This window comes from Oxyura jamaicensis, chromosome 3, assembly GCF_011077185.1.
Source record: "Oxyura jamaicensis isolate SHBP4307 breed ruddy duck chromosome 3, BPBGC_Ojam_1.0, whole genome shotgun sequence".
NCBI classification, from domain to species: domain Eukaryota; kingdom Metazoa; phylum Chordata; class Aves; order Anseriformes; family Anatidae; genus Oxyura; species Oxyura jamaicensis.
Window position 1 is genome coordinate 85687944 of NC_048895.1, and position 25300 is coordinate 85713243.

The window sequence follows — 25300 nt, forward strand, 5'->3', positions numbered from 1 at the left end:
GAGAATAGAAGGTAACAGACTGAAAAAAATCCCTAAATCAGACCGAACAAGAATAACTCTTATGATGCAACTGACATGACTAGAAAAATATTTGGAATTGGATGTTTCTAAAGAACTGGTATTTTTAGATTTTAAGGAATGCAAAGTACATGCATCAGTACCAGAAAGGCTGTTTTTTCAGAGAGCAGAATACATAGCAACTGAGTAATGTCTATTTGCTCATGCATCACATGATTACACTTGCCTGCTTAAAAGATGCAATTTATACAGACATAGGAAAAAAAATACCACACTCTCGCATATCAAACAGTAACATTTTAATGCTACTGAAATGAAACCTCAGTGTTCTGCTGTGAGGAGACTATATGCCTTCACACTTTGTCTCTTTTTAAACAGGGAACAACAGATCTGTATTTTCACATTAGAACAATCATTTATAACTTTTCTGTACGTCCGTTAAAGTTTTATGATAAACAAAATTTATGCCTTAACTCTATTTTTAATTAAGTTTAGTAAAGTAATTTAGGTAAACAGAGTGAATTCCATAGGGGACTCCAAAACCTCTTTGTGTGGCCTGTGCCAGTGCTCTGTCACCACCCTCACAGTGAAGAAGTGCTTCCAGATGTTAAGAGGGAACCTCCTGTGTCGTGCACATTGCCTCTTGTCCTGGCACTGGGGACCACTGAAAAGAGCCTGGCTCCATCTTCTCTACACCCTTTCCTCAGGTATTTATATACATTGCTGAGACCCTCCCTGAGCCTCTACTCCAGTCTGACCAGTGCCAGCTCTCTCAGCCTCTCTTCACTGGAGAGATGCTCCTTCCTCATCTTCATGACCTTTTGCTAGACTCTCTCCAGTATGTCCATGTCTCTTTTGTACAGGGGTATCCAGAGCCAGACACAGCACTCCACATGTGGTCTCACCAGTGCTGAGCAGAGGGGAAGGCTCACCTCCCCTCAACCTGCTTTTAACACACTGCCTGGACACCATCAGCCTTTTTTTTTTTTTTTTAGCAAGGGCACATTGCTGGCTCATGTTCAAGTCAGCGTCCACCAGGATGCCCAGGTCCTGTTCTGCCACGCTGGTTGCCAGCTGGGTGGCCTGCAGCATGTCCTGGTGCCTGGGGTTGTTCCTCTTTGCACTTCTTGTTGAACTCGATGAGCTTCTCGTCAGCCCCACTCCTCCAGCTTGGATGGCAGCAGGACCTTCTGCTGGAACAGCCACTGCTCGCAGTTTTGTTTCCACAGATACAACTGATCAAGTCATGTTTCAAACAGAACTGGAATCTCTTTCTGAAAACTCTTATGTATGAAAACAAAAGGCTGGAATATTTTCACTTATAGCACACTGTATACATTCCACAGTTTAAAATCAGATGGTGGTAGGCAACACATTTTAAAAAGCCCTGATTATCAGAGGCACAAGAGAAATGATGATATTATTTAACTCATTCAGGATGCCACACCATTAAAAGTAACATTAAATAAACCCACTAAATTTAATGGGAGCTCTAAACCGAAAATTCTTCATCACTTCAAGGGATTAAATGCCTTACTAACAGGGTCAGAAAAGACACAAAAATATATATTTCTTGAGGAAAGAAATTAAAAGGAAATAAGTATTGGAAAAAAAAAAAGAAAATAAACAGGAATAAAAAGGATTATCATTGCTTTTTCAGTCAGGAATACAAGGGAAGTAGTAGCTCATTCCCCTAAATAAATTTGAAAAAAATATGTGCTTTAAATTAAAGCAAACATTAGCTCAGAAAGAATACCATAGTGCAAACAAAATGACAAAATCCTTTCATGCCTCCTACTATGTTAAGATACACATCATTTCCATCATTTACTCCTTGATGGTCTACACATACTTCACTGTGTTAAACTGACAGCCTGGTCTTTTTTCCCCCGATTGTTCTACATAAACGTTCCTCTCCTGTGTAATTTCCAAGTGCAAAGCAAGAGAAGTCTCAAGCCACCTGCCATCATCTTGAGTGATATTCTAACTAGATCAAATCTAGTAAATCATCAGAAGTGGTACTTTATTCTTTCAGGTGGATTGAAGATTAACTGCAAGCATTTACTTCGTATTAAGATACTTGCCAACTTCCACTTTGAATTTCTGTAACAATAGTTTCATACCAAATATCATCTCCAGCAGCACTTTGAAATGTATATTTTATGCTGGGGTGATTGCGCTATTTTTCCAAATCTTCCTCAATTTATAAAATTTCTTTATAATATGAGCCCATTACTTCACACCTTACCACGATGACACAGCCCATCCAACTCTCCAAATAAGTTAAATGGCACAGTCTTAAAATATTCTACCTGTTCTAAAAATTGCTTTGGTAGAAAGTCATTAGCCATATATTTTGTGTTCATCTCACTGATGAAAGACAGTCAAAGCAGACAACCAGTATTAACCAACAACATTAGCACAGATCTCATCGGTGTAATTTAAGAATACAGCCAATTCTTTAAGTGCTAGAATGTTATTTTTGGGCCAGTCCAAAACCAACTTTTTGTGTGTCCATCATTAACAGTGCAAATACTCTGATAAGGTCAGATACTAAAGTGCCTCAACAACAAGCAAGAGATGCATCCAACTGCTTGCTTCAGATTTACAGCTTTTTCCACACAGATATGCAAAAAGTTAAAAGCATTGCTAGTAAATATCAGCATAGCATAACTAATAAAAGTGGCATTAAAAGAATACCAAGAATACATACTCATTGCATAGTATGCTCAGAATTGTGGTGGAAAGAGAACAAAGTTTTATACTGGGACAATTGTATGAACTGAAGTTGCTAGTCTTTGAAATGCTCTGCTAAGGGTGAAAGGTATTCAGAATTGTATCAGAAAAGCAAAATTTAAAAATGTTTACTGTGAAGCTTATAATGCCAACAAAACAAAACACAAACAACTGTTACCAAAAGTATAGACTTGGGCTACTTAAAATTTATAGTCATGGGGGGTGGGAGGGGTAGAGTTGCTTGAAGTTTGTTTATCAGAGGATGGATAAGCAAAAAAAAAAAAAAGGCAGGATCTTTAGTTGAAATCAATTTTCAGCTACTCTTTCATCTATACTTCCAGATAAGGCTTTGCATAATTCACAGATCTAAAAAAGAACTACTGATGTCAGTAATAGGATTTTGATGCTGGATATGGGAAAACTGTTTTATCACACAAAACAGTTTAAAGGAATGAAAAATCATTCAGAAATACCATCTTAAAATCAGTTACCATTATATAAAACATATGTTCCATAATCAGTTTTTCAGAAGACTTTTTTTAATAAAAAAAAACCATCATTATATGTATCTTATTCTGTGCTCTTAAGTCAGTATCAGCTGGAGACAGATGGAAAACAGCAGTAAATGATTAGAAGAAAGAACTGGTACACTTACAAATGTGAGTTACTGATTTCTGAAGACAGGTAAAATGCAAATACTACCTCTGTCGTATGTACTACCATCACAATTAAAACATATTACTGTGCACTAGAAATGAATGTAAAATTGCTAAGGAAAAAGAAATCATGTTTTATTTTATAAAACTAAAGTGCTCCTAGTTTGAGAGCCGTTTAAAAATTGCCCTGAACTTTTGATGCAGTTCTGGTTTGACAGAAGTTCTTAATGTTTTAACTCACACTTGACTGAACTCCTGAACTCACTTTTTAATGACTGAAACACCACATTTTATTTATTTAAGACTGCAGTATAGCCTGCTGCTGCAGCCTAAGTGTCCACTTTCCTATCTCCCTTCTGCACACAGTACTTTGCAGGGTATTACCTACTACAGTGCTACTCCATGGTGGTCTCTTGAGACTATTACAGAGGTCAAGGTAGAGACACATGTAAGAATTATTTTTGTACTTAACCATGGGATTCGGTTCCTCCTTATGATGAAACTCTAGCTTTTTAAACTTAGTTTTAAACTTCAAATGTCTAAAAACAACAAATAAACCTAACATGCATTCTTCATACAAGAAACTTGTTCTTTTAACAACTCATTAAATACTTTAAGAATGAGAACGCATACCAGTAACAATAAAATGTTACAAGGACAGAGGATTTATTCTAACTACATACATTATACTTAATTTTTTAGGAAAAATCCAAACATATTAAGTAAAAAAATAAATGATCAGGGAACACAAACAGCCTTAACTCTACTATTTGAGATAAAACACAAGGGAGAAAAACCCTACAATTTTTTAACTTTCTGTTGGCCTACAATTTTGTAAATACCTTAATCATAACTGTGATGTACTGAAAAACAGCACCTCTATAAGAAGCTGAAACTCTACTTTCCATTTCCTTAGCTTACATGTAATGCATTTCTTGTCTGTGTTCCTTAGGCTTCTACAGTAGCTCTAAAGACAGTCGCAACACTTCTGAACTGTACTGTGCTCTGTTGTGAACTCCACATTGACAACGAAATTTACATTATAATACAGTTTCTATATTGTAAAACTAGTTAAAATAATCACTTCTTCCAAATATTTCTCTTAATCACTGACATTTTAAAGATATTATAATGTTTCTTATTAATAAATTACAAAATAATATTTATTTGTAAATAGACACTTATACTTTCAATAGCCTAGATAAAAGTATCCTTACTCTTTCTCTGCATCTCCTTCACTTTCTTCTGCATGATCAAAGCTCCAATTATTTTTAAAACCTCCATCTCTCTTGGATTGTGATCTATCCAAAGCTGAAATGAGAACAAGTTAAGATAAGTCTTGATTTCAGGCTGGGTTATTAATCAACACAAACTACAGGGTAAACCAGATGCACATATTTTCCACAAATATTTATTTTGTTGATGTCAACATTTAACTACCATTTGAGAAAATAAGTTCAGCAACACAGTGGCGAGTCATTTTCCTAGATAAACACAAGTAATTATCTGTCAGTATCTTGATTAGTAATGCAGTAAGTCATTAAACAAACTCAGCTGTTTTACTGATAACTGTAAATTTAAGGGTTCCAACATGACTTAGTGTTTGATGCTAACTGAAATTTGAGGGTTAGAATCAATTAAGTGAGAACCTGAACTTCCTGAGAACATTCACACTGTATCTGATCTCCAATTTATCTATTGCAACATCCAACAGTATGGAGATTTTCTTACAATATGATGGTAGAGTATTTTTAAGTGAAGGAGAACCAGAATATGTCAGCAGGTACTCATTAAGGTTAAGTCACCATCTGCCTGGGCCCCAAAAACTGGGCTAAGAGCTGTTTAGCACAAATTCTCTATGACTAATTGAACAGCAGCTTTGATTCTGGTGCAATTTGAATGTGTATTTTCTTAATATGTTTTTCTTTACATAGATGGAAATACATTTAAAAATAATGAATGTGACGCTATACTTTGTTAGAAAAAAAAAAATCATAGTCAACAACAGATGTCTAGTGAAAAGTATGAACAGTGTACAACACGGTATTGATCACAACCAATCTCAGGCTGCAGCCACTTGCACCTACCAAGGCCTTCCAGAGCCACAGATGATGAGATGATATTATTATGTCTGTCATCCTTTGGTGTGCTTTATTGTTTTCCCTGCTTGCTTTTTTATTAATATTACTACCAACACTACCTTGTAGAATCAACAGCACCTTGCAGTAAATAGTGCCTCCCTTACATTATATAAATATCTCCCCTTCTTTGTTTGTCCTGATTGAATCTGGCATCTTTTGCTTCAATTTAGTACTTCAACCCTCTGGTTCTTGTACTAATGAAGACAGCAATAAGTAATCCTTCCCTATTCACTCATGATTGCATACGTCTCTGTTGTGCTATTCCACAGCCATCCTTTTCCCATGCAGAAAACAAAAAAACTAAATTCAGTTTATTTAATTCTCCCTCACTTAGAAAATGTTTATACCTTTAAATCACCCTCAACACTTTTATCTGAACCTTTTCAAGCTCCACTGTATTATTTTTGAGATGGAGAAGAGCAGAAACCAACACTACAAGAAATATTCCAGATGCCAGCGTGCCATGAACTTCTACAGAAACAGCATGGTATTTCTATTTTGTTCTTTATTCCTTTATTCCTTTCCCAACAAACAGTGAGACTGGATTTGTAATTTTCACTACTATGGAGATCTGCTTTGATGTTATGTACTAGATACTTCCATATTTCTCTCATGATAGGTAAGAACCAGTTCAGAGCTAATCATGGTGTACAACAATTTAGACAAATCATTCTTTTACCCATTTCTCACTCACCTGCAGTACTTAGTATGTACCAACACTGAATTTCATATATGACTTTTAACCCACAAGATGCAAATCCTGAGCAGTTGCAATTTGCTTGAAGTCGCAAGCCATTAGACTAACCCAAGTAAAGCTAGCAACACTTATAATCTTTTGCCACCTCACCATCAAACCCTTTTTCTTTTACCTGTGCATTCATTACACAGATCCTTGTGGAATTCAACTGGTTATTGTTGCTATTAAAAAACTGAACGATTTTTGCCCTCTATCCATCTGTTGTCAGTTGTTAACATGTAAGACTTCCATCTTATCCAAAGGAAACTTCTTCCCTAAAAGCCTTTGGTAAAGGAAATGACAGAAGGAATGACCAAATTAATCGTGGTCTTCATTAACTTTCTATAAATTTAGGTCGTAGGGTCAAAGCTTACAGATGAGAAGTTCCTCAAATACCCCCATTGCCTTTTCAAAAAGGTGGTGTCATACTAGCTACCTTCTCTACTGGTAGCAGAAAGACGATGCTAACCAACAAGTAACGTGCTGTGGTCATTTCCTGCTTTATCCTCAAGTTCCTCTTGTAACACTTGGATAAATGCCACTTCATCCTGCTGCCTTGCTCATTGTTTGCCTGACGTACTACATTTTCTTCTGCTGATGTTTCGTTTTGAGACATAACTCTATCATATTCCTTCTTAAGAAAAATTCTGGCACGAAGACCTCTGTAAGTGTTGTTGAAGTGGGTGCAAGCAATTCTGGTTTTCAGCTGACCTCATCTTCTCCAATGCCTCCTTTTATAACTTTGGTATCTACACACCCTACAAGTACTCCAGAAATTCTTCTGCTGAGCTTGAAGACTCACTATTAGTTTTTACTAACTGGGAGTTATTCATCTTTTTTTTTTTTTTTTTTTTTTTTGTCTGCCACATTGTATTTTTAAGTTTAATTCACCTGTATTTTTGTGAATCTCTATTTTCCTCATTCACACAGAAAATTAAGAATAACAATGTTTTATTTCAGACACCTACCCGTATCCTGCTGTGTAACCATGCCAACATTTTGGGGGCCTTTTGAAGTCTATTTAAATAAGCAGCATGCATTTGCTGTAAGCTTCCAATATGGTGTCTTTAAATAACTCCCAAGCTGCCTGCAAATATTTTGCCCTCTGGCTGTGTCTTTTACTTCCTTTTCAAGAAGTTTAAGAGTTTCTGTAGCCTTCTTTTGCATTAAGCATTTCTATAGTGGATGATTTTCCTCCAGGTTTAGAAATTCACCATCTTTACAGGATATTATGGACTTCGATATATGAACTTATTGCAAGGTTTCCAACCTCATCCCTCACAACATTCTGCAGAGCAAGTACATCCTGGAGTCGGAATTTCACATGAGAAAATCAATGAAGCATACCGTCACTTCCTTTTGTGCACAAGGGTTTCCTCTAGAAGGAAACTGCCAAAAGGCAGCGTTTCAAGACTTCTGCCATCAGTGTCTGCTATCTACGCAGCTTATAAATTTCTAACAGGTTACAGTTGGCATCACCCTGGTCAAGTAATCAGTAGTTCCAGTGTTATATTTTGCTTTACAGTCATAGAATCATTAAGGTTGGAAAAGACTTTCAAGATCATCTGGTCCAACCATCCCCCTGCCACCAATGTCACCCACTAAACCATGTCCCTAAGCACCAGGTCCAACCTTTCCTTAAACACCCCGAGGGACACCGACACCACCTCCCTGCGTAACCCATCCTAGTGCCTGACTGCTCCTTCTGAGAAGAAATGTCTCCTCATTTCCAACCTAAACCTCCCCTGGTGCAAACTGAGGCCATTCCCTCTAGTCCTATCACTAGTTAGCTGCAAGAAGAGGCCGACCCCCAGCTCCCCACACCTTCCTTTCAGGTAGTTGTAGAGAGCAATAAAGAGAAGAGCTGAGCCTGCTCTTCTCCAGACTAAACCCCAGTTCCCTCATCTTCTCCTCATATTAGTTGTCCCAGGCCCTTCAACAGCTTCTCTGGACATGCTCCAGGGCCTCGATGCTCTTCTTGTAGTGAGGGGCCCAAAACTGAACACAGTACTCAAGGTGCGGCCTCACTCAGAGCTGAGTCCTTGAATCCATCTGGATCCCATGTAGCTTTTCGAGCCATTTAAGTCTGATCTGACTTGAACGTTGTCTGGAATATACAGTAGTTGTTCAGCCAACACCATCTATTCTACATTAGTCCCCTTTAGCCCCCATTTGTCACAATGTTTAATTATTTTCCTTCTAATTTCAAGTAAATTCATTCTGCCAGCTTCCAGTTCTCCCATTTTACCTGAAATATTTTTCCATGTTCCTTCATACAAATAAGGCAAACACTTTTCTTATAGGATTTTTTTATGCTTCTTATATTTAGATCAGACTATTGCAGTTACTCTTTTATACCTGCATTCTTATTTAAGTTATACCAGCCACAGTAGGGGACATAATTTTTTGGTACTGAATGTACATTACATCAAACCATGTGCTGCTACATTTCTATCAGCCTCCCCTCACTCTTTAGGTACCAACAGACTGGCTCTATTTTCGTTTTGAGAAAATCCATCTCACTGAAGAGAACTCCCTCTCCTAAGAAGAAATACTTCTTGGGAGAAGTTAATCCATCTTCCCCGCAACTTTTTTCTGACATTGGCTGGTTTTGTGGTCCTGCACTTGCTACAGAAGGCGCTAAGTTTTCTATCACAGAGATCGATACTACCAGCTCTTTAGTTGCATTCTCTACAAATCTTCAGCCATCTTATAAAGTTTACCATCTCTGTACCCAAAAGACAAGTTGTCAAGGATTCTGTCTACTGTCATAAACCCAGAAACCTGTTTGTGCACTAATCCAGTCCATCACTGTAGACCAGCTCAGTTGTCCATGGAACACCCTCGGAACCCCAGCTCTGTACACTCAGCTCTGGATCAATTTTAACACCCTCTAGCATTCCTGGTTCCACCAAAAATATGAATCTAGAAGTATATCATAATCTCAACCAGACTGCTCACCCAAGTTACTTGATCTAAATGGTCACTTGGGACTTGATTCTATATCGGATTGTTTTTTTTTTTATTATTTTTAAAGAGCGATAAGATGTCGTGTCAGAAATGCTGTTTCAAACTATTTTCTAAGAATTGGATTTGCAACCTGTATGTTGCAGTTTCTACTAGTATACTGGCTCTGGTAGCATGCATATGCATACTACCATCTGCCAGCAAGACAGATTCATACCCAGAAGGTGAAAATATTCAAATAAGCAGACCTGGCCATAAGAGACTTAGCCAACAGAAGTCAATTACTCTCCCTTTGCCCAAGAAAGGCAGCATGTTGGAACAGATTTCACTACCAAGCACAAATCGTTATGCTTCTCACTACAAGCTCCCTTTCAAGTTGTGAGATTAGGAATCCTGAGCCCGCAGAAACTAGATGGAATTTAAGTGGACATCTTATACAGGTGTGTCAAATGTATTTCACTGCTTGTTAAAATAATTATAATTTACATGCCATTTTTTAAATGCCAATTCAACAAAATTTGCTGGAACAGTGTACTTCAGTTTTTATTAAATCTTTTGTTTTTAACCACATCCTGAAGCCATCCTTTTAAAAATCTACATGTTGCCTTTTTGGGTAAAACTTAACCCTTTAACAGATTTTGGATTACAAAGTACACCTGCAGGAAGAACAGCAGGAAGAAGATTAACCTCTCTAAGTTACTGAGTGTTGACATGGTTCTGTAAACTTCTTTAGCAGGAGCTTCCATCATTCAACAATGTTGTTGAGTAATTTCTAAGCTAGAGGGGAAAGAATATTTACAATGGATCTCCATGAAACGAGAGCAAAGGTGCACATTTGCACAAAAAAATAAATGAATCTGCCTATCAACAGTGAAGTGAGGAGTGGGATATGCAGTACTTAGTAAAGTGATAGTGTCCAACAGGAGATGGCATTTTGGAAGACTTCGTTGTATGTCTTGTACTCTGGTGTAAGGCCAGTCATTCCATGTGAATCTATATTATGACTGACCAGAAGAGCATACCTCTAGTATTGTTCTAGATGTGATACCACACGCACTTATTGGTCACATGAGGAACACCCTTAACTCCTCTAGGAAAGAAATTTGTTCTTATCGTTAGATCGCTAGCGACCTTAACGTTTCTATTACAACACCCAGAAGCATCTGTAAGTCTTTAGTCACCTGGGATCCCACGTATTTCTGTGTGTCCAAGCAACACCCTGCACATAAAACCTAAACTAAAAGTTTGCTTTGGGACTAAGGAGTTTTTCCAGAGGTCCTGAAATTTACATTTTCTCCAGCTAAACTGGTCTAAAAACAGAAATAATGCAAGCTTTATCTTACAAACATTTTGACTATCACAACTGCAAACAACTTAGCAGACACTGTAGCATTCACACAAAAAAAAACGCATATTAATTTAAATGCACTCAGACAATCCCTTCATCCACACTCATATTTAGGTAATGTATAAAGAATGCTTCTGAGCTAATCTGTTGTTCATTGGAAGTTGTCACACGTATTGATAAGAGAATGCAATTATTCATAGAAATCTGACTAATTTAGAATAATTTATAGCTGTTTTTACTTTCCCTGTTGTTTCCTTACACTTTCAGATAGGCTTCTGTGTAAACTAGCTTTTTATCTTCTAGGTTTGATATGATCAGCTCTAATAGGTCAAGTGTCTAACCACAGTGAGACCACACTGTCATTATTTCATAGCAACACTGCACGAATTGGTTTACACCTCCCCCCCCCCCCCCCCGCCCCCCCCGCCCCCCCACACTTCCTAAAAGCTGGGGCTCCTTGCTCCTGCCCTGCACCCTGCATAAGGCAGCCCAGATGTTTCTTCACCAAGAGCAGGCCTGGGGAAAGGACCAATTTGGGCAAAAAAAGCAGGCACACTAGTGTCTGTGCCTGTGTGTGGCGGAATTATTTTTCAGGCATATCAAATCCCACCTGTTCAGCCACAGTACCACAGCACAGCTGTGACTGCACAGCAGAAGTAAGGGGTTTACAGGACCAGATTGTTTTAGGCACTAATGATGCCAAAAAAAATCTCCATGGAATCATAGCTTAGCCTGCTTTTATTGCTAAACATTCAGAGATCTATTGTTTACAAGATGCTTCACCTTTCTTCTTCTTCCTAAGTTACTCAGAGATGCAAAAACGATGCAAACTCACTTCCAGGAGTAGGCAGCAATTATAAATTGATAGTGAGATACTCCACCAAGTACATAGTTCAGTGGTAAAGCTGATACTATCTAAAGGATACAAAGTCTGGACACAACATTGTTATTTTACACATGAAGGCAACTTCATTTCTCAGATACTTCATGAAAATAGCAACAAAAAAAAATCTTTTTAGGAATGCTATGGGAACAGAAAATCAATGATAATCACAAAACATCCACTACCAGAACAGAAAGAAAAACTGCAAAGAAAAAGCATTTGTAAGAGGTACATAGTTCAAAGATGGAAAAGCATCTGCATGTCCTGACCAAAACCCATTTTTCCCTCCAGAACTTCCATGTGCACTGTGCTCCTTACAGCGCAGAGTATCAGGCAGAGTGATTGGAACCAACAACACAGAGCTGCTTAAGCACAATCACTCACTGAACTGCTACTATTTTCTGAGAACTGATAACAACAACTAACAAAGGAGGACAGCTTTGAAGTACATGTTTTCTTCACAATCTCTTTGATGGTTTTTCCAGTAAGACAGCAGTGGTAACCATACAATGGGCAGCCAGTGTTTCCTTGACCCCTTCTACTGACTGTCCCAACAGAGCAGTAGAGGAGGCTGCCATTGGGATAGAATCAGAAAACAATGCAGAAGTACTTTTAAAGGGCCTCTTCAGATACATCAGCAGCCAAAGGACTATTAAAGAAAACATAGACGCATTGCTCAGTGACACTGGCGGCCTAGTGACAAAAGTCACAGAAAAGAGCGAGGAACCCAATCCTCCGCCCCCTGCTCCCATTTCTCTGCTAAGTTCGGCCCTCCAGCCCGGTACCCAGCTCTAGGAGCAGAATCTGTGGGAACACAGCATCATCCGCTATCAGGGAAGGTATAATTAATAAACACTTCAGCCAGTGTTTGACTGCTCTGGGGACTTTGACATGGTCTCCCACAGGAACCTTCTATCTAGATTGCAGAGACATGGACTAAGTAGTGAATGATAAGGTGAGTGGAAAACTAGCTGGACCAAGAGGAAACCAGCACCATCAAAGAATGACGACAAATCCAGCAGGCTGCATCCCTCAGCGATCAGTACCAGGGCCAATACTGCTTAAATTCTTTGCTAACACTCAGGATGTTGAGATCAAGTGCAGTTGGCAAGTTCGCACACAATACTAAACTTCCCCCAGAAGCAGCCGATACACTGGAAGCCAGGGCTGCTGTTCAGAGAGACCTGGTAGGCTGGAGAAATGGGCTGCCAATACCCTTATTAAGTTCATCAAAAGCATCTGCGATCACAGATGCAAGCTGTGCATCAGGAATGGAACAAGCCTGGGCAGCTGCACAGCTGGGGGCTGACTGGTTAGGGAGCAGCTTCTCAGGAGGATCTGGGGGTTCCAACAGACAGCAAGTTGAACATGGGTCAACAGCGCAGCCCCACAGAAAGGAAGGCCAGACAGCTGACATGAAGTTCTGTGAAGAGAAGCAACTCTTCCTCTCCATAGTGCACTTGTGAAAGCCTATCTAGAGTACTGCATTCAGTTTTGCACTCACTGGTGTAACACCGACACACTGGAGCAAGTCCAGTGGAGGGCTGTCAATGTAGCTGAGGGACTGACGACATGGCATGCAGGGAGAGGCTGAAAGAGCTGGGCTCACTCAGGCTTTAAAAAAAAAAAAAAAAAAAGGTTTGTGTGTGTCCGGGGGGGGATAGGTCTTGGTTTCAGCAGGAGGTTCCAACCTACCTAATTCCAGCCAGTGGCCACTCAGGTCTCAACCTATGTGATCCTAAGACAAAACTAAAAACAGTAATCAGTTGTGGGTACAAATCTTCTCCCAAGGAACAGCGCCATCATCACAGATGCTTCCAGAATTAAATATCTTGATCACTTTCATTCTCTTCTCTCTCGGTCACCTACTCAATCTTTCCACAGAAGTAACTTAAATAACATCAAAAGACAAAAGGATCCAACAATTGGGGTGGGGGGGAGGGGAGGGAAGAAATCAATCAATATTTTCATCTACATTAGTATAGATACACATACGTAATTTTCTACTTTTATAAAACCTCTGTTGCTAGATGGAAAACACTAAAAATTCAGAAAGGAAGGAGAAAGCTTCAGTATTTTTATAGTCAGATGTTTTCTCTGTATCTATCTTTCCTATTTTTTAAGAAAATTTGGAGTATAAAAGGTTAGGATAGAGCGGGGATGATTTCTGAACTGCCAATGTACTCTAAAAATGTGAAAGTATATAAAGCTAACAAGCCATTTCAAAGAGGATGACACTTGAATAAGAATTCCAGAATGTAATTCCTGTGGCAAATCACTATGTGACATTAATCATACATGATCTCAAGTTTTGAATACTGGAAGAGTTTTAGAAGATACGCAAAACATGGCAGGAAACAGTAGATTATGCATCTGATTTGCACACTTCTGATTTCAGACTTCTTAATGCACTGTGGGATCTATCTTCATAAAAAAAGCTAACCTTGTGCAACAGAGTATGTAGCAGCACTAAACAAACAGCAATCTATTTTTAGAAGTGCTGAAAGGCAGTTACAGATACAGTAAGGTTAACCATCTAGCCTAACTACCTGGAAATCAGGCAACCAACACTTCAAGAAGGTTTCCAGGTTTGATGCAATGATTGGAACTTCAGGTTGAAATAAAGCACTATATCTATATAACTAAAAAGAAAGGGGAAAAAAAAAAAATCAAGATTTTTTTTTTTTTTTTTTTTTTTACACTTGTAGAGTTATCCTGAAAACTTTGCAAGAGGATTTCGGGCACGTGTTGTCCCCCCTGTAAAACTATAGTCCAGAAAGGTTCCATGACAAGAAAATAACTTGCAAAGTTATGACAGAAGAAGAAACCCTAAAATGTAATTTAAGGTGAAAAAAGCCAGACACTTCTTTGATGTTGTCAATTGTTCAAAATCCTCCTGAAATGGACAGCAAAAAAAGCACACAAAAAGAAAACAAAGAAAAACACAATAACTTGGTCAAATGAAAAGGGTACATCTCAGAAAAACCTGAGTAAGGGAAGGATGAAAAGAGGATGAAAGAGTTATTTAAACTCTAGGCTATGAGAACACTTTTTGCATTTACCTTTCTATAGAGGCCGAAGACCTGTTTGGTTTTCCCCTATTCCCTGTGACACTGGCAAGCCTTCACCCCCATATGAGAGGGCAGTCAGCTAGATTAAATTGCTAATATGACTGAAAACAAGTGCAGGCTAGCTCCACCAACACTTTTTCTTCCTCTAAAAGGAGTTTTCTGCCAATTTAGCTCCTACAGCCAACTTGCTGCGAAGCCAGAGAAGCGCCAGTGTTGACACAAGCGAAGCTGTACCAGCCCAGGCCCTGGGAGGGGCAGCAGGACAGACTGACAGCAGCACCGAGCTGGTAGGCCTGGCCCGGCTGCAAATCACTGCTGCGGTGACTTGCAGGGCCACATGGTACGGCCCCACACCTGGGGGCTTCTACCAGTTACAAAATGACCCTACACACATATATACAGTTAAAAATCAAGTAGATTGTTATCTTTTTAAAAACAAATACAAAAAAAATAATCAGAGAAGTGCAACACAAGTATGGACAACAACCTCCTGCATGCACTACATGCACTCTATGGACTTCAAGAGGACTTCAAATAGACTTCAAGTCCATTTGCAGTCAGATGTTGCTAGGTCGATGGATAGACTTGATAATCCTAAGGGTCTTTTTCAACCCAAAACATTCCATGGCCAAAGCTGTAAGGCAAGGGAACCAGAGACCAGCTTAGCAGACATCGAGCAACTGGTCACCCAACAGCTCTGCAGGCTCCGCTGGCTGTATAATGTCAGCTTAGATATTACATTTAATTATCTTTACTGAATCCCATTACACAAAGTTTAAGTAAATTTGAAGAAAATATTGTAGCATAAGTGCACACACACAAAGGCAATATCAACACAGTAACATATTTGCAAATTTCTCTATTGCATCACCACGGAAAGGAATTCTAGCTTCTTCACACTATTTCCTCTGAGACAATATAGATTAGCAGCTGCGAAGGGGGTGGTTTAAAACAGCAGAGCATTGCAACTACATTATTACACTTACAGCACAAATTTTTGTAATGGAAGTGTCAAAGTTAACCAGACCTAACAACGAGTTTCAGGAACAGTGACAACTGTGAACTAAACCTCAGTATGCTAAAATTCTCGTTAAAAACAAAGAATTAATAATAATAATAAACAAAACACACACAACTTTAACATCCCTAGAAAAACAAACATTTTCTCAATTGTTACTTTTAACGGCAGTGAAAACAAGGAAGTACTACTGATAATGTAACTTTTAATATAACAAAAACAACATGTCAGCTTGCTAACTGCACTCAATTCTGAACTTGCTTTTCAAGAGCTATCATTCTAAAGACAACTAAAACAAAACACTTGGCTTTTAAGAGACTATCCTGCAGCTGGAGATGGGCTTCTGCCATCTTAACCGAACATGCAACCCGCATTTATCCTCATCAAAAAACTATCAAGATCTAGGGAAGTCTATTCTGGATTTCTATCGGTCCTTTCTATTCCAAGTCACTCTTCCAACCAAGCGCAGTGCCTTTTCCATCCAGCAAGCACTGCACTAGAGGACAAACAGCTTTTTGACTACATGCACGATGGAGATTTTTTTCCTGCTATCCAATCAGGTAAGGATTCAGTTACTACCAACTTGCCATATGGCAGCATCTAGTTATCTCACCTAAAGGCTTACATCAACTGACTGTGCTGGGCAAATGCAGTCCTAATAACGTGGACCAGAGCAGTCCAGAAGTCCACTTTTTGAAAATTTATTCTTAATTTTAAAGGACCCTTACGGTGCCTCTTGAGCAGTAAGCCTTGGGAGAAATAAAATTACAATGGACTGCAGTGTTTCCAAAAGAAGTGAGCCTCAGAAATTACAAAGGCAATTGCAAATATGAAACCTACCATCCACTGCATAGTTCAAATTCTCATCTAATGGGTTCTTGAACAATCTTTCTGTTAGACTGTCGTATTAAATTCTGTTATCAGCAGGATATTCATATTTTGTTAAATGAGCCATAAAAATCGGACATGCCAAACAAACACAACATTATATCCTACAACTTTAATAAAAATACATCAACAGAATGAATTTTAGTACAAGAGAAAATAACTTTACTGCAGCGGACAAAAACATTCTCATGAAAATAACAAATATTTTCACAGCTGTTTCTTAGAAACATAAATTTCTAAGATTAAATAATATTAATCATGTCATGCAGCACGGTGTTTTACCAGGCCAGCCAAATGTTACCCTTATTTATCATTCCCCAAAATCTCTGTGGCAAGTTTTATCTAAAAAGAAACAAAAAACAAAAACAAAACAATACCGGGGAGACTTTGCTTCAGCTACAGCTTATATGGTTTGAAAACAAACAAAAATGGGAAAGCTTTGCACAGGGCTTCTGAATCATCACTTCAAGATTTGATCAGAGGGAGATATCCTGAATTCAACTCCTTTCACTCCTAATTACTCTTTCACAGACACTGGGACAAACATTGAGAAATGTTTTCTTGCGTCCCAGAGCACTTGCCCGTTAGCAAAACCTGCTTAAGGGCCCACTGACCAACCTGGGAAGAATAACCACAGCCTACTAATTTATTTCCTCCAGTCTCCAGCCTCCACCATCAACAAGTTCTGTGCAGATCTCAACCTGTTATTTAAAATAATTGAACTTCCCTGGGCAGAGTAAAGCTGATGTTGCACAAGAGGATTTGTTCTTAAGTTGAAGTTTCATACTGCACCTTAAGCTGACTTTACAGCTCACCAGAGACAGAAGGGGGAATGTCCTACTCCTGACACACAGAGGCCGGCTGCCCTCCCCAAAGCAATCCATTATCCTGCCTCTCAGGCTTACCCTTCAGCGAGCAAATTCAACAGAGGTTTGGCAGAGCGCCGATCCTGCAGGACAGTACACGGCAAATTCAACCTCTCTGGCAATAAACTGCTCCGTCCCTGGGGCAGTGGGCAGCATGAGACATGTTGCCAGGCTGTATGCTAGGGGAGGCCAGAGGGGACAGAGCAGCAGACATCCCCCACCTGCAGCAGGGGGCCCTCAGAGCAGCACAGCTGCACCACGTAATGCTTTAATCAGTTTAAAACATTCTGTTAGTCCCTATGCCTAAACCAGTTAATAATTTTAAGCCTTGCAAAGAGAACCAATAAATAGTTGGCATGCAGCTTTACATTCAAAATGGAGCTGCAGCATGATAAGATAAAAGCAGCAACGTCACAGTTCACTGCTTTAGGAAATCCACGCACACGATTTATCGTTACCTTATACCAGACAACAGCATCACACCACAATCATTTTACTGTTCTTTGGATGGTTTATTTTGAAGGAATTCTTTTCACATTTGGTATCTGTGAGCTGCAGACTGCTCTTGTGCATTAGCTACGAGACACTGGTATTCATGCTTTCACTACAATCACTTTAATAAGCAACTATCCCCATACATTATTAGAACATAATTCTTTCCATGGATTACTTAGAAAAAAGTTACTCAAACAAGAGCATTGCCAAAATGTTATTTCTTTAACTCATAGCAGACATTACACCATAAACAAAAACGAAAAGACTTCTCATGTTATTTGCTCTTAATTATTCCTGTTAGTTACAGTACCCAAATAACCATTAGCCATTCCAGATTCTGATTTATACTACGCTGTAATTCAGAGACTGAATCCCATTTGGCACGATCCCCAGTTCTGTGCAGAGAGACACCACCATACAAGAAAATTAAATAAGTTTGCAACACTTTTACTACATTATATTTAAAGTATTCAAAGACATCTCACAGCTATGTGTATGTACTAAGGAACTAAGCTCTTTTCTCAAAAGAAAAAAAAAAAAAAAAAAAAGCTTCCATCCTAAACATTTGTGTCACTGAATTAGGCAATGATTTAATGAATTTGATTTTACCTCACTATGTAATACCTGATTATCTTCACTACATTTCCTGAAGGCTAAGAAATTTCTTGGCATCAGCAGCAGAATCAAAAACATCTTTTACCTTGGATTTGTAAAGGGACAGGGAAATAGGGATAACCAGGCAATTCTTTTTGGACCATGACATCCACCAACACAGGCAGCAGAGCACCCACCCATTCAGAAAAGTGTCATTTACTCCGGAGAACGTGACATTTACAAGCAGCTGACTTGGCCAACAAAAGACACCAACTCTAACTCCACCACAGCTTAAGATCAGCTTCTCCTGAAAATACATGTTCACCACTGTTGAATACTGTAAGAGAAGGCTTAAGACATGCTTTTAAAGATTAGGGAAGATAAAATTACCACTGTGCTTATTTCTATGTAATGAATAAGAATACACATATATATATTTAAGCAAGAACTAATTGAGAGCATCAGACAGATTTCAACCTATGAAAAATAACTTTGCCCTACAAAAACTCCAACTTTAAACCTAACAGGCACTAAAAGTGGGGCCCAAAGAAACACTCCAACTCTGTTTTTCCCCCCAATGGAAGTGTCTTCCAGAACAACTAAGTTAAGAGAAGAGTTACATTTGTGCTTCTTCCCCCAAAAGAATGTGGCCCCTCTATCTCTACAGCCTCCCCCACTGCAGCAGCTCCATTTTTATCTTGTTTTCTCAGCCTCCTGCAGTATCTTAAGCTATCCTGCACTCTTCCACTCCTCTCTGCAACACACACACATCCATGCAGGCACATGCTGACCTGTGCACGGAGTCCCCCAGCTCTCCTGGCCCCTGACTTCTCAGCCAGTGTGGGTACAAACATCACAGCAAACTGAACCATGCTGAGGAAACACTGAAGCCTCTGCTTGAGGGACTCTAATTTTTGATTCTTCTGAATTAGTGAAGTGGGCAAATCTCACAAAGTCTCTATCTATTTACTTGTGAGGTATCTACTCTTCAAACAAAAGGGTTCAAAGGATGTTAGTAGGAACAGAAGAAACAAATTGATGATGGCTAGAAAAAGCCACCCAAACACCACACATTCTTATAAAGCATTACTTAAAAGTGACAAGTTGAGTTTGGCAATTAGTCTCACTTTACAGGACCTGCTACAACACAAAGCACCTTGACATCCCTCAGTTATCTCAATTATAGACACAGCTAAAACCCTACAGAAGGAGTGAAGGCTGATACTGCGCTGAAATGTATGCACAGTCTTTCAGAAACAATAGCAATAAAAGCCAAAGTAGTTGTTTAGATCATTTCAATAAATAATCCATTATGTTTTATCTCTGTACATAAAACAAGCAGCAAAATACTAAAATATCCAAGTAGGCTCATTATAAAATTATTTGTGCGAGCAAGACATTTGCAAAATGCTGACTTATCTTTGCTAGTAAGCTGTATATTGATCCTATTATTTATGTCATTACTATTATTTTTACACTTACATAAAGAAGAGTGTAAGGATCTATTTAGGAAGATTGCCAAGTTCCTGGTTTGCGTTTGGTGTTTATCTTTTTTGCCACAGAAAGGCAGTAGAATTTATCTACTTTTTCTGAGGAAAGAGTAGTGCTTTTTTTACCAAATCCAAGTGCCAGAAAATAATGGATGAGGCCTGCTGCACAACACAATTACACACAAAACTTCTATGTCCCACTTAGTGCAAAACTATTATAGCAGCAGCTACCAAATGATAGATGTGCCTTTAACTAGAACCCAGAAAATTGCACACAGATGCCTTCCAATTTAGAAAGCCAAGGACAAGTCTGGGCTCCTAAAATCCCATCTCAAAATTAAACAGAAGCGGACTTGGGCACAGGCTATTATTTTAGAACGTGCTACCGAGTATATTACAACATGTTTACAGAGTACTCAAAAACTAAGGTTTTTACTATCTTTCCATATGCAGTTTGTCTTTTTATTAACATTTCATGCCATTTATCGCTTATGTTGGATTGACTAAAAACAGGATAGTATGAAGATAATTTCAATTTGATTGTGCTGAGAAATAGTTCTCAAAAATGGGTTTAAGATCTCCCCACTCACTACCTGAAGTTAATGCCACTGAAGTGAATGAGGTTTCCTGCTCTTAAAAACGTTGGAAAGGACATTGAAACAATGGGCTGAGAAGAGAGAGATGCAGTGCTGTAAAAAAAAAAAATCCAAACAGGGCTGAAGACAGGGAGACATAGAGAGCCACTAAAGTCATGAATTTCTCACTTTCAGGTAGAAAACTACTCTGAAGAAAAACAGAAGAAAGGAACAGAACATATCTAGGCACTGATGGGGCTGAGGGAGACCAGGGAGGTGTGGTCAACAGCATAAAGAAGTTTAGCTTCTGATAAAGACACAGAAGAACTTGAATGATGGTCCTTCAGTTCCAAGCGAATACCTATCTCCTCTAGGTCATCAATAAAAGTGTCAGAGACAGCTTCAGAGACCATTAAAACAATTAATAATTTCACTGTTAAGAGTAAAATAAATAGAAGAGGGATAGCAGGTGGAAAACTTTCAAGTATTCTATCTAAATATAAACTCCACTCTGCCCTCCTAATTTCTGTTCCTCTCATCAGATTTCACAGCAAGATAAAAGTAATAAAAAAGCAGGAAAGGCTGACCACCACTTCAAATAGCAACCCTGCATCTACACAGGATCACACGCAGGGCCTGTGTTTCGGTGCTGCTCCAAAATCTCTGCCTCCTTTAAGAAAATACACAAGTCTGCAACTCTTCATTTTGTGAAGACAATCCTTTATATGTGAGCTGAATGAAAAACTACACAGTCTTCTAGAGTCCTCAGACAACTGCAAAGTTTATTCTGCTGCTGCTAATGGGTAATCCAAATAGTTTTCTGATTTGCTATTAGCAAACCTGTAGCCAAGAAAATGGAATGAAAATTGAGCAAATTCCTGTCATGACTGCACTCAAATCTCTCAGCAGCTCTGAAGGTAAGGACTGGCAACATTCCTTAGAAAGGAGGTCCTCAAACAGAAACTTCAAAATTAGTTCCCAGTATCACTACTGTAACCACCTGGAGATTTTTTTTAAAGGGAGAAAAAAAAACAAAAACAAAACAAAACAAACAAACAAAAACAAACAAACAACAACAACAAAAAAAACGAAGGAATAAAAGGTTTCTCCTTTGTTCTGGAAAATACGTGTTTTGGAATACTTTATACCGTTCATCATTTCTGTTCTCCAGTCTTAAACTAAAAGCTTCTCTATATCCGTGCAATAGATAACAAGCAGTATCTCCTTGCAGCTCAATCACATCTAAAGGGGCAGAATATAACAAGAGTTCCCACAATTTATCCACAGGAGTAATGATTAATAGTACTCTCCATTCCTGCAGCAAGCATTGAACATTCCCTTCTCCTAGACCTAAATGAATTTGTCTATTACTGCTTTACATTTTAGATCTGACTATCAAGTAAAAAAATACAAGAATTCATGCAGACAAATCTCTATTCGCTAAAATTCTTGTCCTCCAAATCAGGAAAGAAATCCATGCAACAGGGCTACTCTGTTCTCACAAATTTCTGCACATTCTTCCTATGGTTTTTAAACTTTACTGAGGAGGAAAGTAAATTCAGAAAACAAGGAAAAGGTTTTACAAATTCCACTTGCAAACTAGCTAAAATAACAAAAAATGCAGTACTTTCCGTTCTTCCCATTTTAACAGTCCTCATGTTTCAAGAAAAGTAAACCTGCAAGTCATGTATATCAATAGATATGATGTTTATTAACATACTAAAAACTATTACCACCGCTACAGAAGGATAATGCATGCAGCTTTAAAGTGTCAAACATTATAATTCTAGGAATCTTTTCTACATTTTCCATAAGCCAGTCTATACAACACAGCACAAAAAATGATGACACATTAGATATGTAAAACTGGCCAAAAACCTGAATGCTACTATGAATCACACTACTGAAGAACAACATAACCAGAAAGGCTATAGATAAATCACTCAAGGAACACCCTTCCAGAAAGACCCCTTTGTTTTTATTGAAGAATAAAATAATGAAAATATTAAAAGAAAACACTTTAACGATAGAATAACAAGCTATTTCTTTATTGTAATGTCTCATACACTAAACAAGAAAAAAAGCAGCACCTTACTGGACATATGTAATCAAAAACAAAATTGCTATCTTATTTGCAAACAATTTCATTCAAGTGCATTGTTTATCTCAAGTCTGACTGATAGTCAATATAAGTGTAAAGCACCAGAATTTTCCACGTGCATATATACACACAGAGGTACATATTTAAACAGAACAATTTCTGTTAGATTGAGCTCAATTACAGTGACAGACATAACAAGCATTTGGTACCTAATTCATTTGTTTTGAGCATTAACAGCAGGGATGGACAGAATTCTCAGTTCTCCCTCTTCCCTCTATCAAGCTGTAACCTAACTCTGCTGAAAACATCAAGCAAACAACTGTTAGTTGCTGCTTACATAGACTCCAATGGAGTCTGTGAAATACATCGACTCAGATTAGGCAGAGATTTAATTCTAGGCTCATATTCTAATCATCACCTTGCAGTCAAAGCTGATATATTCCCTACTCCATGCACATTTTTCCCTGGTTTTGTCCATGTTGTACTTGTTTCAGAAAATCTGGAACTCTCATGCTTGTCTGAAGTCCAACCTTTGAATGAATAATGGTTGTTCTAACATGCTGTCATACATTTCCAGATTTAAAACTGCTGGATAATCCACAGATACCTTGTATGCCTTTTTCCTATGAAGACAACACACCCTATAAGAATGAAACCGAACAAGTAACATTTGAAACACTTCTTTTTCCTTTGCTTCCAGTCAGTACAAACTTTACCTGTTCTTACTAGACTTGTTACAGTATTATCATCCCATTTGGACTTGGTCCACCCTTGTAAATTTTGTCCTCACTGTCCACGTTAGGTTTTCTTCACAAAAGATTCCTAACACATACATGTGAACACGCTTGCACACTCTTAGGGTTTGCATCCCATCCCATCATTAGTCCTAAAATTAACATGTCCCCAAATAAAGAGTAAACACAAACCCAGTTCATTACTCTGCCCATCAGCCACGGAATACTGAAACTTCCAAGAGGGACGCTATCCAGTGTCATGTTGATACCGATGTTGAAAAGGGATCTCAAAAATAAAAAATGGGGGGTGCTGCATATGAAACCTATCTTTTGTTAGCCACCTGTCTGACCAGCGTGCAGCCAAGGTGCGCAAAGAAGACACTGACTAAATACCATTCTGACACTGAGCAGTACATGCAAACCTCACTGTATTCTGTAGAGAAAGTTCAGGAAAATATTATGGTGTCCGCAATGGAGAGTCCTCCTTTCACCACCAAACACCTTAAAGGTAGAAGGGAGGTAACATGACAGCAGTTATTAATCAGAAGGCATTTCTGAACATCAGAACTTCAGATTAATTATTCAAAGCAGCAAACAGTGTTTTGTTCATGCAGTACTTCTGCTCCAGAACCTCTAGTAACAAGAAACAAAACCCAATATCCCGTAGGAATATGTGCAAGAGGTAGTACCTATATTATAGAGATCATACAAAATCACCATTGCTACTTAAAAAACTCCACTCACAAAGAACAAATTAATATATTTATTTCTTATCATTGTGGTAAGAATTTAGCAACTATGGGCCCATGTTAACAGGATGTGTGCTTATAGCAATTCTGCAAGACTACAATAGCTGATGATTTTTTTTCACGGGCTAAACTGCAAAGAATCAACAGTTAAATACATTCAAAATTCAGTGTACTTTTTGCATTATAATTAAGAGCTTTATAGAGAGAAAAAAGAAAACAACTGCATTGCAAAAAAAAAAAATACTCAAGGCTTTATAAATACTAAAGGTTCCTTTTAGTTACAGCTGATAGATTCATAATCATATTTTACAAATTACACCCGAATGTAAGCACCAAACGCCCCCTCTCCCCAAATGAACCTCTCTGCCAAGCCTTAAAAGTAGCATTTTAGAAGCAGCCCGGCCTCATTTCACGGTGAGGGGGGAAAGGTAGGGCCTAGGCCGGGGCCTGGGCGCCGAGCAGGGGCAGAGGCAGGACGAGCCCCGCTTCCCCCTCACCCTGCGGCTGCCAGCCCAGCGCCCCTGGGCGCGGAGCCCCCCCCCACGCTGCGCCAAGCCCCAGCTGCTCTGGGCGCTCTGCCCCTGCGAACAAAACACGGCGCTGCCCCGGCCTCGGGAAATGAAAGAAAGGGAGAAAAAGCACAAGGGATCGGCTCGCCCTCGCTAAGCCCTCCCTCCGAAGCAGGTCTCTTTTCACCAAATGGAGCCAGTCCTGGCGGCACCCTCCCTTCCCCCACGCCACCGGGGCACCTCTCATTGTCGTCGGCCCCCAACGGGAACCCGATGCACACACACACACACGCACCCGCCTGCTCCCAGCCCCCGGCCCGCTCCGCGCCCCTCGCCGCTTGCCAGAAGCGCAAGGCGAGCCGCCTTTCCCCCCGGGGGAGCCGTGCACGCACCTTCCAGAAACAAGCTGTCTCTGCAGCCGCCGCCGCCGCCGCCACCGGCCATCTTCCCGCTGCCGAGCCTCGCTGCCTCACTCCATCGCCCAGCGAGGCGGCGGGGCCTGGCCCTTCCCCCGGCCTGCGCGCTCCGCCGCCCACCCCCACTGCGGAAGGCTGCCCGACCCGCAGCGGCAGCAGCAGCAGCGCCGAGGCCCGGCCCTCTCCCGCTCCCTGTCGGCCCGGGCCCCGCTGCCTTCCGGCCTCCGCGCAGCGGCAGCAGCAGCAGCCGGCGGCGGCAGCGCGCCCGCCCCGCTCCGCCCGCCCCCTGGCCGCCCGCCGCAGCCCCCC

The 25300-nt window shown here is 39.6% G+C and overlaps 1 protein-coding gene and 1 long non-coding RNA gene across 7 annotated transcripts in view; both read right to left on the reverse strand.

Moving 5' to 3' along the window:
* SENP6 (SUMO specific peptidase 6) overlaps positions 1–25157 on the reverse strand; it is a 76822-nt gene extending 51665 nt beyond the window's left edge. For 4 of the 6 annotated variants that reach the window (XM_035320412.1, XM_035320411.1, XM_035320410.1 and 1 more), the window contains exons 1-2: positions 24968–25157; positions 4628–4721 (exon numbers count right to left, since the gene is read on the reverse strand). In XM_035320412.1, coding sequence (XP_035176303.1) covers positions 4628–4721; positions 24968–25019 — 146 coding nt within the window. In that variant the 5' untranslated portion in view covers positions 25020–25157. The remainder of the gene's footprint in view (positions 1–4627; positions 4722–24967) is intronic. The other 2 variants (XM_035320413.1, XM_035320414.1) reach the window with 2 other exon arrangements.
* Positions 14582–21519, reverse strand: LOC118163606. The gene is made up of 2 exons (XR_004749135.1): positions 20034–21519; positions 14582–20000 (listed from the first exon to the last, which is right to left on the reverse strand). It is a non-coding gene; the product is annotated as an uncharacterized LOC118163606 (long non-coding RNA).
* Positions 25158–25300: the final 143 nt, after the last annotated feature.